Raw genomic sequence first — 14,952 nt, forward strand, 5'->3', positions numbered from 1 at the left:
TAACGGATTTCGCTTATATCGGACAAAACCAGTGGGAACAATTGAATCCGATATATCCGAGGTTTACTGTATTAATAATTCATACGTTTCATAAGTTAGTTAAAATTAAAGTAATAAATAGCTAAAAGTTCTAATAAATATTGTTACAAATGCTAAGGTTAAAAAGTTTACAGAGTGAGACATCTTCTCTAGAAAGTATTGTTTTGGGCCACTAAAGAGTGAGTGCTCTGGCATATAGAAAAGCTTTGTTTTTTTCTCTCGGTGAAATGCAGGCTAGCTTTTCTTCACGGCAGAAACGAAGGGAAAACCTCATAAAGACGCTGAAAGTTGCTGTAAATGCTTGTTTCTTGGGAGATTATCATCTTTGTAAGTATATTGGTGTATAAAGCACTTACATAGATGCGTTTTCTATTTCAAAAGCTGTATTTGTTCTGTCAAGTTCGCTAACTTCATGCTAATGCTAGTTTGCATTTGCAGTTGGTGTACGTGTGTTAGCTAACTGTTAGCTGATGTGTGTTTAGTAGGGGTGTGTATTGGCAAGAATCTGGCCATACGATACGTATCATGATACTGGGCTCACGATATATCACGATACTGTTAACAAGGCGATATTTTGTTTTGTTTTTTTGTTTTCGTAGTTAAAGATTATTTACCTACTAAACACATTTTTAAACCATTATTTAACAAAATAGTGAAATCAATTTGAAAAACTAAATACCTGCAATGTCACAGCACTACTTTTGTATACAAAAGGACCTTGGCATTGCTTGCTAGCAGCAGGTCCTCATGGTGTCTCGCTAAGTGGACTCGCAGATTTGTCGTGTTTCCCTAATACTTTATTCGGGCACGACACATTTTACAAACGGCTCTTGTCCATTTCTGCACACCCTACTTTGTGTAGAAATCCAAAATGTGTCCACACCTCAGCCTTGTACGCCGCAGGGGCCGCTGTTATGTGCGTGTTACGAGTGAAATGTCCTCACACGTTTCACTCGTCAATCTCGTTCAACGTCCTTGCCTAATTGACTACGTAAGTGCTGCCACCTAACGATCGGAGGTTGACATTAAAATCAGAAATGAACCTTTGCCGTGTCTGCACTTGAATAAACACCTATACAGTCTATGACAGGGGTGGGCAAACTACGGACCGGGGGCCACATCCGGCCCGCCAAGTGTTTGAATACGGCCCGCCCAATCTTTCCAAAGTATTTCATTTAAACTCAACATACAACCTGGCATCATGGCCTGAGCCAACCTTTTGATGGTTTTATCAATTTCGTTTTTTGACATGGTCTGTTGTTTACAAAGTGCTCCTGAAAAAAGGGACACAAGCACAATAATAATTATTATTATAATAATAATTATTATTATTAGATTATTAGATTATTATAATTATTATTATAACTATTATGATTATTATAATTATTATATTAATGCTAATTATTATATTAATTATATATAATATTATTGTTATATTTGCATATTTTACATAATAATAATATAATAATTATTATTTTAATTTTATTGTAATTATTATAATATTTTATTATTTTTTAAATATTTAAATATAAATATAAAATAATAAATAATAATTGCATATTGCATGACAATTTTACAGATACAATAATACCAGGTGGACTGTTACGTGTAAAATATAGTCTGCCCCCCCCCCCCGCCCCCCCGTAAATTTTGTCATATCAATGCGGCCCGCGAGTCAAAAAGTTTGCCCACCCCTGGTCTATGATAAATGCCTAAAAATATCCATATAATACTTTTTAATATCGTTACAGTATCATGGAACAAAGTATCACGATATATCGCCGAAACGATATGGCTAACCAGAGCGGCAAGCTATTTTTCTTAAAATATGCAGTATATAACTTCTTAGTGTGTCCATATGCGCTGCTTTACGAAATATCAAAGTTGTGGCCCTCGCTGGTTTTGAAACATGATGTTTTGATGTTTCCACAATCATATTTTGATCGTCATTGTGTAGTTAGGCTAGTTTAGACCAGAACCGCATGAACCCAATTCTACTTTCGATCGGCTTTGGAGTCCCTGTGGGGTCTACGGGCGCCGCCTGCGTCTGGAGGGATCCAAACGGACTCCAAAATGGACTCGCCTGTTTCTGACAGTACCGCTGATACCCCAACGAGGCGTCTGCTTTAAAAAGCAAGACATCTTCACAAAGGTGACATATAAAGTTATCTTAGCGGGGACGTCTCGTTTGCACTAAATCAGATTAAAGTTCGGGGCCAGATGGGACGGAGGAGATGAGCTATGCGTCGCTTGAGGCGGCGGCGTGACGCGCGGCGCAAACCATCTCATTAGACGTGGAAGGTTCAATGAGCTACAAGCATGACAGGAGTTATCTCAGGGCATCGCTGATGGTAGATTACATTTTAATACGTCAGGAAGTGGCTGCGTATGCCGAGGAACACGACTTTGCTAACTTGGACTCCATTTAATTAACCGTAGATCCTCCCTGTCAGCGTTTGTGTCATAAAATAAAGGAATTTTCCAGTGAAATAAAGGAAATTATGATCTTCCACAATAATTTCCACCAGCATTTCATATCACCCTCCCCACGCAATCAACTGCTGCAATTAGGCAGCCGCACCCCACATGGATCCCATCCGTGGAGCAGGACTTTAATTCCTGACTAATTGAGGCTAAGACTGGGATGGCGGTGGGAGGGGTCTGGAATCCTGCAGGTGGACCCACTGCTGAGCCGGGTGATTAGCTGAGCCGTAGTTAAAGTATCCAGGAATCTGATCCTCACTAGAAGCACCTGAGTCTTCCCCCTTCCTCTCCATCCCACGGCTCTCCACGGAGGAGTCGCAACCCAGCCTTCCCATTTTAGCTCCTCCGGAATGGCAGCCGCCGGCAGGAGGCGGAGCGGGAGGAGAGCAGGAAAAGGAAATTGATTTGCTTCAGATTAATTCATAAAGTATCTGTCCTGCGATCGGTTCACACCACAGCTGAGAAGATGAATGACAAAGGGCCAAGATATTTAGAATATTCCGGGCGGTTGGCCGCCCTGCTGAAGGACGGACATTTCTCCAATCGGCTTTTTCTCCTTTCTGTTGTTCTTCTTTATTTTACGATTCAGACTTTTTGTCGGTTAGCATGTTGGAGATCAAGGAGATTGATAAGACCTGGGTTGGAGTTTGCATCCCTGGGTTTTCTCCGGGTACTCCGACTTCTTCCCACATTGCAAAAACATGTTAGCTTCATTTGACACTCCAAATTGTCCATAGGTATGAATGTGAGTGTGAATGGTTGTTTGTCTATATGTGCCCTGTGATTGGCTGGCCACCAGTCTAGGGTGTACCCCGCCTCTCGCCCAAAGACAGCTGGGATAGGCTCCAGCATAACACTGCAACATAACACTGGGTTAGGACTGTGGTTATGGTTTAGTGGTTGGGACTAGGTTTTAGAGTTAAGGTTTGTGGTACAAACAGAGGGTTAGGGTTTGGGTTAGGGCTAGGGTTCCAGCTCAGTGGTTGGGAATAGGGTTAGGGTTTAGCGGTTAGAATTGAAGCTAGGTTTAGGGGGTTTGTGGTTGTGGTTTGTGGTTGGTGTTATGGTTCGGATATGGGTCCAGTGGTTGGGATTAAGGTCATGGATTAGTTTTTAGGACTGGAGCTGGGGTTTGGGGGTTCAGTGGTTGGGGTTAAGGTTCGGGTAAGGGTTCAGTGGTTGGGATGATGGTTCGAGTTTAGTATGTAGGACTGGACCTAGGGTTTGGATGGTTTAGTGCAGTGTTTTTCAACCTTTTTTGAGCCACGGCACGTTTTTTACATGGAAAAATCTTGTGGCGCACCACTAACCAAAAATGTTACAAAATGTCACCACCATCTCTTGTCTAGATGTGCCGTGAAAATACAACAGAATAGTCAATAGGGCATGCCCAGTAAAACATCAACATCAACATCACATGATACCGGCTTCCCCAGTGGCCCCAGTTTTTCGTCTGTCCAGTCTTGAAATTTAGTTTGAATCAAAAACAAACTTTGCTTAGCAGTCCAGTGCCGATTGCTGGCCTCCATTTTTAAAACCAAAGAACGTCTGGAGCCGCGTGTTACGTCATATCTGAGCATGCGCTGAAAGAACGCACCCGGGATCAATTTAAACAGGAAAAGATCAAATTCAATCTTGCTGATATTTTATCATTAAACTCGGGACATGTTTTATATAGATATATATTTTCTTTTATGAAAAAAGAAAATATATAGAATATATAGTTTAGATTCTGTTCCACAGATGGCGCTAATGCACACGAAAGCTGCTTGCCAACCGCCAATAAGCAACAGAAGAAGAAAAACACCACAAAGAAGAAATTTCCGTTTGAGCGGGTACAAGATACCTCAATCGGATTGGTTAAAGGAATATTCCATCCCTGTTCAATTCTTTCCGTTTGAGCAATTACACCAAATGCAATTGGAATATTTGGGTCCATGTATACTATTGACATAATGGCTATTGACATAATATTTGCAAATGATGATTAATAAATGTTAATTGTAAAAAGTGATATTGCATAATTCCTCACGGCACACCTGACGGTTTCTCAAAGGTACACGAGTGTGCCGCGACACAGAGGTTGAAAATCACTGGTTTAGTGGTTGGGGTTAGGTTAGGGTTTAGTGGTTAGACTTGGAGTTGTGGTCTGGTGTTTGGGTTCACGTTGAGTTTTTTAAATACAGCTATTGTATTGTTGTGAGGGTGTGATACATGAATTATTGTCTTTTGTGTTGCCATGTGTATTGAAAACCTAGAAAAAGCCATAAAGGATCTCTTTGTTATCAGTGGGTGAGCAGTGCCCTCTGGCGGCCACTTAATGAACTCCTAGGCAGCAAAAGAGCATCCTCTGTCTTTGTTGCAGCCTAAAGCATCATGTCATTTCAAAGACACACATTTGTGTGGGTGTGTGTGTGTGTGTCCCAACATGAATACATTGATGTCATGCAAAGTGTCTCCCGGGAGCGGGTGCGGGGGGGTGGGACAGAACACAAGTTACATGGATTAATTCACCAAACAAGCACAGCAAGGACAAGCAGAGGGTAAAGGAGCTTTTCTACACTTCAAAGGTGCTAAAGAAGTGACCTGAAAAAAAACAAAGATTTTGCAAAAGGTCGAGACCCGACAAAACGCCACGAAATCGACGCCTTCCCAAGACCCCTGATGACTGACCAGAAACGTGTAGTTGCAGTGACCTGAAAAAAGTGCAATTGTAAACTCCTTGAGGGTGAGTACGTGCCCCCTACCATCCCGACCATGCAGGAAGCTGCGACAAAGTGAAAGGACAAATCTGGCAAAGGGGATTTGGGGGCATTTTGTTGAGGACCACCGGGGCGGCTGATGAAGGCGTGAGAGGGTTCCCTCCTTTCGGCGACTTTGGCTTCCTTTGGCTCACCGAAGGACAGATCTTCAGCAGCTGGTGTCTGCCGGGCCCAGAGGAGTCCAATCAATGCTCACATTTCAGGACAGAACGATGACAGATGAGAGCGACTCGCAGCACACAGAAGATCGATAATATTCATGGCCTCCAGCAGCTAAGTCGACGCTGCACAATGGACGCTCAGGTATGGAGCTGTTCACCTTTACGCTCCAGCGGGAGACAACCGGAATGAGACATTGTCCTCTGCTTCTCAAATAGACTTGCATTCAGGGAGAGACAATGAACTGTAATGTCGGACTGTTTAGGTTTCTCCTTTAACTCCCATAATTCCGACTGTTTGCGCCGCATGGCCAAATCGCACAAATGGAGTGTCAGGCTCGCAGTTTGTGGACTTTGACTGGAGACTGATATATCGCGGCTCGGTCATGAGTCCCTCAAGAAAAGGACTGAAGCCTCACAGGCTGGATTAATCCTTTTCATCAGCGTCATCGGTTTTTAACATCAGCGTCTCCGGCAGTCTTCCTTCGGTCCTCCTTTGGTCTTAGTGCGTATTGAGGTTTCTGCCAGGAAGGGTTACGCCCTTCAAACCGGGACTACTGCGTCATGGTAAAAGAAAGAATCCTAGTTTGGGGATTAGAGCTGGCATTTGGGATTTGGGGGTTAGGACTAGGATTATGGTTTGGGGTTTGTAGGTTTATGGGTTAGGGTTTGTGTTAGGGCAATTGGTATTGTTTGGGGTTAGATTTCATTGGTTGGGTTGGGGTTTTGTGACTAGGACTAGCGTTAGGGTTTGGTGGTTTAGTGGTTCCAGGTTAAGGTGAGGTTAAAGGTTTGGGTTAGTTCTTACAATAAAGGTTCATGTGGTTGTGATTAAGGCTTTAGTATTTAGGACTGGAGCTAGGGTTTGGGGGTTCAGGTTAGCGTAAGGGTTAACAGCGTCCTAATTCTCATTTCTTGCATGAAGACTAGGTCCACCAACTCCAGAAAGGCAGCCCATGTAGTGGACCAGTTTCTAGCAGCGTCTGGTGTAGATGTACACCAGAACCTGGTACCTGGTACCTGGAACCGTGGCTCCTTCACATTGAGAGGAGCCAGATGAGGTGGCTCGGGGATCTGGTCCGGATGGCTCCTGGACATCTACCTGGGGAGATGTTCAGGGCGAGTCCAACAGGTATTGGCCAGAGACAGGAAGTTTGGATTCCTGCTTAGGCTGCTGCCCCTTCGACCCTGCCCCTTCAGATAAGTGGAAGATGAATGGATGGAAGCCTCTGCATGTAAGACAGGGTCCTTCTTCCATGCATACAGATCCATCCATCCATTAATCCATCCATCCATCCTAAGTCTTCCCTACATGTTGAAAGAAAGTCAAGATGGCGAGAAACTTTGAACATCTTCAGACTGAAATGAGGTCTTTCTGTCTTCCATAGACCAGCAACCTTAACCACTTGAAGAGGAATACGTGACATACGAAGGGACTGCCCTCAGCTGCCCTCGGCGCCTTGTGATTGGGTGTGATTGAAAATAGATAACATAGAAATGTTTGCCACTGCGACGCACCCTAAGGTCACGCATCAATGAGAAATCAATGAAGGTCTTACTCTTGATCAAGCTGTATTATCATAGCCATAGAGGAGAGATTACAACGTAATGACTTTTCCGTGGAATGTTCCGGTGTCTGCCAGCAGCAGCAGGAAGCAACGCCAGCAAGAGAGAGAAGGAGGACGCAGAGGACAAGTCCACCACGGACGATCCACAGAACATGTAGGAGAACGTCCACAGCGGGAGTGATGCAATACGAGCAATAATTTAAATAAAGGCATCGGGGCAACGCACGAGCGGGCTAACGACTGATCAGGGTGATGGCTGCCGGCTTCAACGTCCGACAGACAGCAAACGCCGTGTTCGTTCCAGTTTGTCCATGAGCGGAGGCCATCTTTCAGAACAGGACTCTCCTCTACGCCTTCACTCAGTTTTTGTAGTCAAGTACTCCAGGAAGGAAGAACACATTCTGCTGGTCACAGTTCTACGTGTTCTGAGAGTTCCCCGCCGCCTGGGGCTCTGGGGGGTAGGGGGGGTCCGCTCTAGGACCTCCTGTCGGTGCAGGACCTGCAGCACTGCTCCCCGTAGAACTTGTGTCCGCACACGCCGTGCTGAGGGACCAGGTGGCACCAGCTGAAGCGGTCTGAGCAGGGGGGGTCCACTGTGGGGTGACAATAACACACTTGTTACCTCCGCCAAGGAACTTTATTCAAAGTGAAGACGTGTCTTGATGTGTTGGTTGATAATGTTCACTACAGCCACCTGCAGGACTGGAGGGGAACAGCATGCACTGCAACGGCTCTAAGCGACTACCAACAGGAAGTCATCATGCTCTTCCTGCATCAGACTTCCAGGCTAACTAATTAACTTCAAGTTGGGCTTACTCGTGAATGCAAGCAGACCACAATGCCTTGCTCTGAAGGAGTTTACCTCTCGGAGTCAACCCGGCAGCTGTGACCCGGTTCTGGTGTTGCTGCCACGGTGGCGCGGGTGCGGCAGGCGGGCAGAAGTGAGTGTTGCACGCCCTGGAGGTGAGGGGCCGCTGTTGGGGGAGGCAGCCTGCCGCGGGACCACCCTGGCGCAGACACTGGACGGTGCGCGTCTGGACCCCCCCGCCACAGGACACCGAGCACTGAGGGAAAGGAGGAGACAAGATGTTGAGGAACATGGAGTTCGCACCAGAATGGAGACGCTCAAAGGAAGAGGAAGGCAAAGAGAACGTTATCTCTGCCCTCCAGTTAGCTTCCCACAAGCATCTCTGGTGGAGACATGGAGAACCACCCTACCAAACCCCCGAGGGCCATCTTAGCGGTGGATGAGCCAGCGTGCCATATCATATTGCGTTAGCATTAGCATTAGCATCATCTGCAGGCTTGGGTCATCTGTACCTGTTGCCATGGGGAATAGTACCAGCCCGACACCACAGCACTGGAGGCGGTTCTTCCCCCCGCCAGGACCCGAGGAACCTCAGGGCACGGACCCCGGTTGCAGACCTGCTGGAGTTCCACCGAGGGTTTGGCTAGGTTCCTGCACCTCCTCACCGGGAATTCCACAAATCTGCATAGGGAAGGTGGTGGTTACCTGAATGGAAGAAGTGGTTTTTGTGAGCCGTTCTTACCCTCCCTGGAAGTCTCTCTCCCCACAATGGAGCTCCCGCTTCTGGGTGCCCGGACCGCAGGACCTGGAACACTGAGACACGGACAAGGTCACGGTTTGGAGCGTTTCCAGGGTCTAATGTTCCCTCATGGTGATACAAAAGCAGAACCCAGTACTACCAAATCATACAAAAACACACAAAAAAACTTAGTATGATTGACATTTCTATCATTTCTACTGTTGCCCCCTCGTTTGTAGTGGTTAACTGCGATTTAAGATGGTAATATATTTCCGCAGAAACATTATTAGCGGCCTGTAGACATGAAATAATGCGCCTCTAGTCGCATTGTTCATTGCTTACAGCACATGGTGCAACTCCAGACGGCTACGAGCTAGCCAGCTAAGAAGAAGAAGAAGCCAAAAACTTACCACTTCCACACCATATGGGAGGTGAACATTTTTGGCACATGTCATGGCCGACTTCATGTTGTGTTAAGCTATTAAGTGTAATGTAAGCTATTTCAATATACGTTGACCATAAAAGATAATAGTCACCAATCATCAATTCACTTCTGAAACAGACGATACAGCGAGGGGGTGATAATCCAAGGATGACTGAAATATAAAATAATCCCGATCCAGGAAATCTACCTTCATAAGCTTGTTGTTTGCATCAGTGATACGTTTATGTTGCTAAAAACGGCTGCTCACAAACCTTGTCCTTTTTTTCCATTGGTAGTGAGACCCAGCCTTGCCGTGTCTGCCAGCAAGCTATTCTATAGAGGACTGGTCCATATTTAAACATAAGAACGTAACCCAAGAGAGCATAGCCTACCTCTCCCCAGGAAGTGGGTGCCCACTGGAGCCTGTCGTTCTTGGGGCAGCGTCGGAGGACGCAGGTCTCCTGGGCTTTGGGTCGCTGGTGCTGGCGGCACATGCTTTCCGGCACCACCGCCGTCTCCGCCCCGGGGTCGGCGCTTTGGCAGAAGACGCTACGCTTCCGTAGTCCGCGGCCGCAAGTCTTGGAGCACTGCGGGTGGATGCAGGGTGAGGGGGGCACAGTGAGATGTTGGTGGTATCCTCTGGGGGGACGGAACCTGTGTTGACCTCATATTGGGTCGGCCTTCACTTCTTTGAGTTTGACATGTTTGACTGTGACTTTTGAAGGCTGGATTAACACTGCAGTATCTTGTATTTTATATTGGTTTTTTATCTCCTGTACAGCGACCTTGGGTGTCCTGAAAGGCGCTTTTAAAGAAAATGTATTATTATTATTATTATTAATATTGTCAGGTCATTCTCAGGGCATTGAACCATCGCAACTGGCCATAGTGAGCACAAGTGCTGTCGAACACTAGCTATCAACTTTTTATGGTCTTTCGGCAAAATAATGGTCATGGTCTGGGGCCGCACGAGTGCTGCTAGTAAGAGTTAGTATTGACATTCACCTCACGCTGGACTATCAAACCAGAAGGTCGCCACGGCGATGCTGGTCCGTTATGGCCCCAACGCTGGACACAGCAAAGCCATCACTCCCGAATGAATGTGACCTCAAACATCAGCGTATTCTCCGCCACAACGCCATAACTGTAAACTCATCTAAAGAGTCCCAAGTGCTCATTCGGGACTTTGCATGGCTTTATGCGACGCACGGCTATCATTCATTGCACACAGGCAAGCTGCTTGATCCCGGCAGTGGGGGTTTTGGTCACTCAAAGCTTCCATTGATCGTTTCAAGGTGACCGGCTTTGACCGCCACCTGAACGCGCTCAAATAGTCAAGGAATGACGGCTCTGTGACAGCTGACTGACACCTCTTTAACAGCATGATTGGCTAACGCCGCCTGCAAAAAGTCTGATTTGCTGCATGACGCACAGGAAAAGGTGCACGGCGCCGGTCGAGGCTTAAAGGCTGTACAGGAAATGGTTGTCATTTTGTTATTACTATTACCAAGTTGTATTCAGTAATGTACGTATACAAAGGCTGTCTTAAAAATGATATCATTTTGGAAAAGTGACTTAAAGTGACTTATTACCACTACATTCTACCTATTTTATAGTTTTTCGTGTCATTTGAAAAGTTTTAATTACATTTATTTCATTTATTTTATGGCATAATAGCATGATGATGATGAATATTGAATATAATATGCCAAATTATTTAAAAGAAATACCGTATACTAAGATAAGATATGCCTTTATTCGTCCCTCAGTGGGGAAATTTGCATTGCACAGCAGCAAGAGAACAGAATTATATTATATTATATTATATTATATTATATTATTATATTATATTATATTATATTATATTATATTATATTATATTATATTATATTATATTATATTATATTATATTATATTATATTATATTATATTATATTATATTATATTATATTATATTATATTATATTATATTATATTATATTATATTATATTATATTATATTATATTATATTATATTATATTATATTATATTATATTATATTATATTATATTATATTATATTATATTATATTATATTATATTATATTATATTATATTATATTATATTATATTATATATTGACTATTTTATTGACCCAATATTAGCACTGTGAAATAACATTACTGAAGTGATGTTCATCCGGCAGTTTCGCAAATGTCCAGCAGAGGGCAGCAGAGCCACGAGGATAAGCGTGTGTTAGCATTCTCTATGAATGTTTGAGTTGCATGTAGCAAAAGAAGTACATTTATCTGAAAAGTAACTTAGCAAAATGGAATGCTGACATACTAGAAATATTAAAATGTATTTACCAGCCGACCTGATAATAATGCACACATGGTCTGCGGAGGGAAAATGTACCTGAGACCAGGATCCAGTGTTCCAGTCCGGAGGGCAGGCCAGGGTGTTGCAGGGCTGCACCTGAGCAGGAGAGATGACGGGGCAGAGGGAGTGAGGGGCCACCTCCTCCCTCTGGTAGGTCACCTTCCTCATGCACCTCAGAGTCCTGGTCTGCTGGCCTCCTCCGCACGAGCGACTGCAAGACCCCCAGCCTCCGGTCCACCAGCTGAACAAGATACCGGTGTTTAGGCGCACGGTCCTCAGCACACAAGCAGCAAACGCTTCCTGATCAAAGGTGACCAGGAAGGTCGGAAATAGTTGCCGTCTCGGCACCGCAGCCCAAAGGGGGACATTACAGCAAACGAGTGGTCTGACCACCGCCGGTTCAGGCGGGACGGGAGATGGAGAGTCGGACAGATGGTTCGGAAAGGACGCGAGACCGCAAAAACACGGGCGAAGACCCGCCACAGGGCTTTAGCTTCTCTTTAGAATTCCGCAGCTCTCTGAGGGACTGTGGCTGCACTTTGGAAAAATGGGAATGATTGGATATTTGGCTTAAAGGACAGTTTCTTTGGTCCATGATGATAAATCCCACCGGCAGGTTGACTGTCTTCCTTATCCCAAACTTCATTTTGAGGTGGAAGAGTTGCCATTTTAAGCTAATATTGACTTTAATTGTAGCCAGTGGGTATCTTACATTTGTTTCTACAGTAAAAAAAATGCCACACAGCATTTATAAGCATTAAAAACACTCGTTCTGATTGGCGCCGGCTCCCCTTTCTGATGATTTATTACAATAAAATTCATAACGGCCAATAAAAACGGCCCCCCATGCAAATTCCACATAGCACCGTTCCTCCCCTGAGGGGCAAACAGCAGCACGGGGGGTCAAAGTGTAAAAGCAGAATGTCTAGAAGAGGGGCATGGGGGGTATGGGGGGGTCGGACTTGTTCGGCATGGCTAGACCGGCCATGTCTCCCGGGAATCTCTGCACAATAAAACATGTCAGCGTTTTGATGCGAGACTTATAAGCAAACGAGGATGAAAAGCAGTCACATGGCGCAGGGCGACCAAACAACGGGGGCGGGCCCGGACGTGCGAGTGGACTGTTTAATACCTTCAGCCGAGATAAGAGAAACGCTCGAGACGGATTAGAGACAGGAAATGGCGTCTCGGGTGGTGGGAACGTCAAACGACAAACAGAGGCCGAGTGTTGGAGTGTAAGCGATATTTCTCTGGCTGGCTCCGCTCCGCCCGGACTTGTTTGCAGCCGCCCTCCTCGGTCGGCGGCGGGCGAAGTGACAACATCCTAAACATCCGACGCATGTGTTTTGTGCTTCTATTTCGGCCCCGTGGTTTGGACGCGCAGGGCCGTAATTTAGGCATTAGTTGAAGTGCCGGTGCTCTCCTCCCTGACCCCAAAAACGAGGTGTCCTGCCTCCGCTGCGAAGCGGAGACGTAAATCACCGGCCTCAGCCGAAGGCCTTTCATTGGGCGCTGTTTCGACTTGCACGCCGCCACACTGAAGCCTGCGTGCACGCCCTGCTTTGAAAGCGAGCGCCATTAGACGCATGGGTGGGCTCGGGATCTACGGAGGGTTTTGATCTCAAGTTAAGGTTTATATCCTGGGGGCTGGACTGAAATAAGAAAACAGTCCAATCCCTGACTTCCACATAGTCGGACAGACGGATTAGAGGCGGGCAATATGCCAAACAACGCTAGCTTGGAAGCAGGGGAAGCCATTAGTTTGCTAAAAACAGTATTTTATAGTATAGATCAGGGGTGGGCAAACTTTTGGACTCGGGGGCCGCATTGATTTAAGAAAATTGACGGGGGGGGGAGGGGATCAGACTATATATTTTAAGTGTCATGGAGTCTGCTATATATATACTTTGAGATCATTTATTTGATGTAAAGTGCCTTATAATTTAAATTTTAATAATAATAATAATAATATAATAATAATATTATTTGGTTAATAATAATAATGATAATTATTATTCTAATTGTTATTATTATTGTTATTATGATTATTATTATGTGCTTGTGTCCCTTTTTTCAGGATCAAATAACGAAAATTGATAAGTCAGCTACTTCAACCATGAAAAGGTTGGCTCAAGCCATGATGCCAGGTTGTATGTTGAGTTTAAATGAAATACTTTGGAAAGAACGGGCGGGCCGTATTCAAACACTTGGCGGGCCGGATGTGGCCCCCGGGCCGTAGTTTGCCCACCCCTGGTATAGATGATAATATAGGAAAAGGATACATGCTGACATGCTAACAGTGCATTTGCATTTTATGAGCAATATCACGCTAGGGGGCGGCACGGTGGACGAGTGGTTAGCGCGCAGACCTCACAGCTAGAAGACCATGGTTCAATTCCACCCTCAGCCATCTCTGTGTGGAGTTTGCATGTTCTCCCCGTGCATGCGTGGGTTTTCTCCGGGTACTCCGGTTTCCTCCCACATTCCAAAAACATGCTAGGTTAATTAGCCACTCCAAATTGTCCATAGGTATGAATGTGAGTGTGAATGGTTGTTTGTCTATATGTGTCCTGTGATTGGCTGGCCACCAGTCCAGGGTGTACCCCGCTTCTCGCCTGGAGACAGTTGGGATAGACTCCAGCACCCCCGCGTAGAAAATGAATGAATATCAAGCTAGGCTAGCCTCGTCTCATGATTAGCTGCCTCACCTGCATAACTAAAGGATATTTGGCAGCGCTTCAATTTAAGATGTGTAGTGAAGCCTGTTTTTTTTGTTGTTAGTTTGTTTACAAAGCGGTGACCATAAATTTCCAAGCAGGCTCACCTAGCTGAAATCATTTTTATAGCAGATTCCAAAAACCAGCAGAGCACTCTTGGCGTATAGAGGATCTTTGACAAGCGACTTTGCAGAAGATTCAATGAACATAACGTTCTTTAGTGGGACAGGAGAACACAAACGCACTTTTGATCAGGCTCCACAGCGGCGTGGTCCGAAGATAAGACTACAGGGTTGTGTCGCTACACGACGATGATGATGATGATGATGATGATGATCACACAAGCAAACCCACTTGGAGCGTCGCTTAAAAAAGACGCAAGGACAGATGAGAGCGCGGGTCAGAGAAGAAGAAGGCAAAGTGCAGACTCCTCAAACCGCGCGGTGAAAGGGTGTGCATGCATGCCTGTAATAAAAGCGCTTGGCTACGTGGACGCACACACGCCGCGTGTCTCACACACACACACACACACACACACTTACTAGGCAGGGCAGGGCTGTGTGTTGCAGAGGTGAGATCCCAGTGTGGGTCTGGTGAGTGGGTTACACATGGTGGAGTTGACGTGGACTTTCTGGTCCAGCAGACAAATAGCTTTGGTGGAGATGCGACCTTGAGGGAAGAAATGAATGACATTATAAAAGATAGTACTCACATATTGGTAGTACTAATACTACTACCTCTATGGACGTGTCAATCAAAGTATTTGAACTATGTGCTGGTGAACTACTACATCTGAGTGTACTTTTTGTTTGTTATTCCAACTGTCACATTTGATGACCTCAGATTGAACACCGCGTCTTAAACACAGACGGATGAAAGCTAACTAGCTTAG

The 14,952-nt window shown here is 45.2% G+C and overlaps 1 protein-coding gene across 2 annotated transcripts in view; it reads right to left on the reverse strand.

Moving 5' to 3' along the window:
* Positions 1-4,949: 4,949 nt before the first annotated feature.
* Positions 4,950-14,952, reverse strand: part of adamts18 (ADAM metallopeptidase with thrombospondin type 1 motif, 18) — a 50,691-nt gene continuing 40,688 nt past the window's right edge. For both annotated transcript variants that reach the window (XM_058089516.1, XM_058089515.1), the window contains exons 18-24: positions 14,603-14,729; positions 11,380-11,584; positions 9,375-9,569; positions 8,562-8,632; positions 8,332-8,500; positions 7,874-8,075; positions 4,950-7,604 (exon numbers count right to left, since the gene is read on the reverse strand). In XM_058089516.1, the coding sequence (XP_057945499.1) occupies positions 7,486-7,604; positions 7,874-8,075; positions 8,332-8,500; positions 8,562-8,632; positions 9,375-9,569; positions 11,380-11,584; positions 14,603-14,729 (1,088 nt within the window). In that variant the 3' untranslated portion in view covers positions 4,950-7,485. The remainder of the gene's footprint in view (positions 7,605-7,873; positions 8,076-8,331; positions 8,501-8,561; positions 8,633-9,374; positions 9,570-11,379; positions 11,585-14,602; positions 14,730-14,952) is intronic.

This window comes from Doryrhamphus excisus, chromosome 12 (assembly GCF_030265055.1).
Source record: "Doryrhamphus excisus isolate RoL2022-K1 chromosome 12, RoL_Dexc_1.0, whole genome shotgun sequence".
Classification (NCBI taxonomy): domain Eukaryota; kingdom Metazoa; phylum Chordata; class Actinopteri; order Syngnathiformes; family Syngnathidae; genus Doryrhamphus; species Doryrhamphus excisus.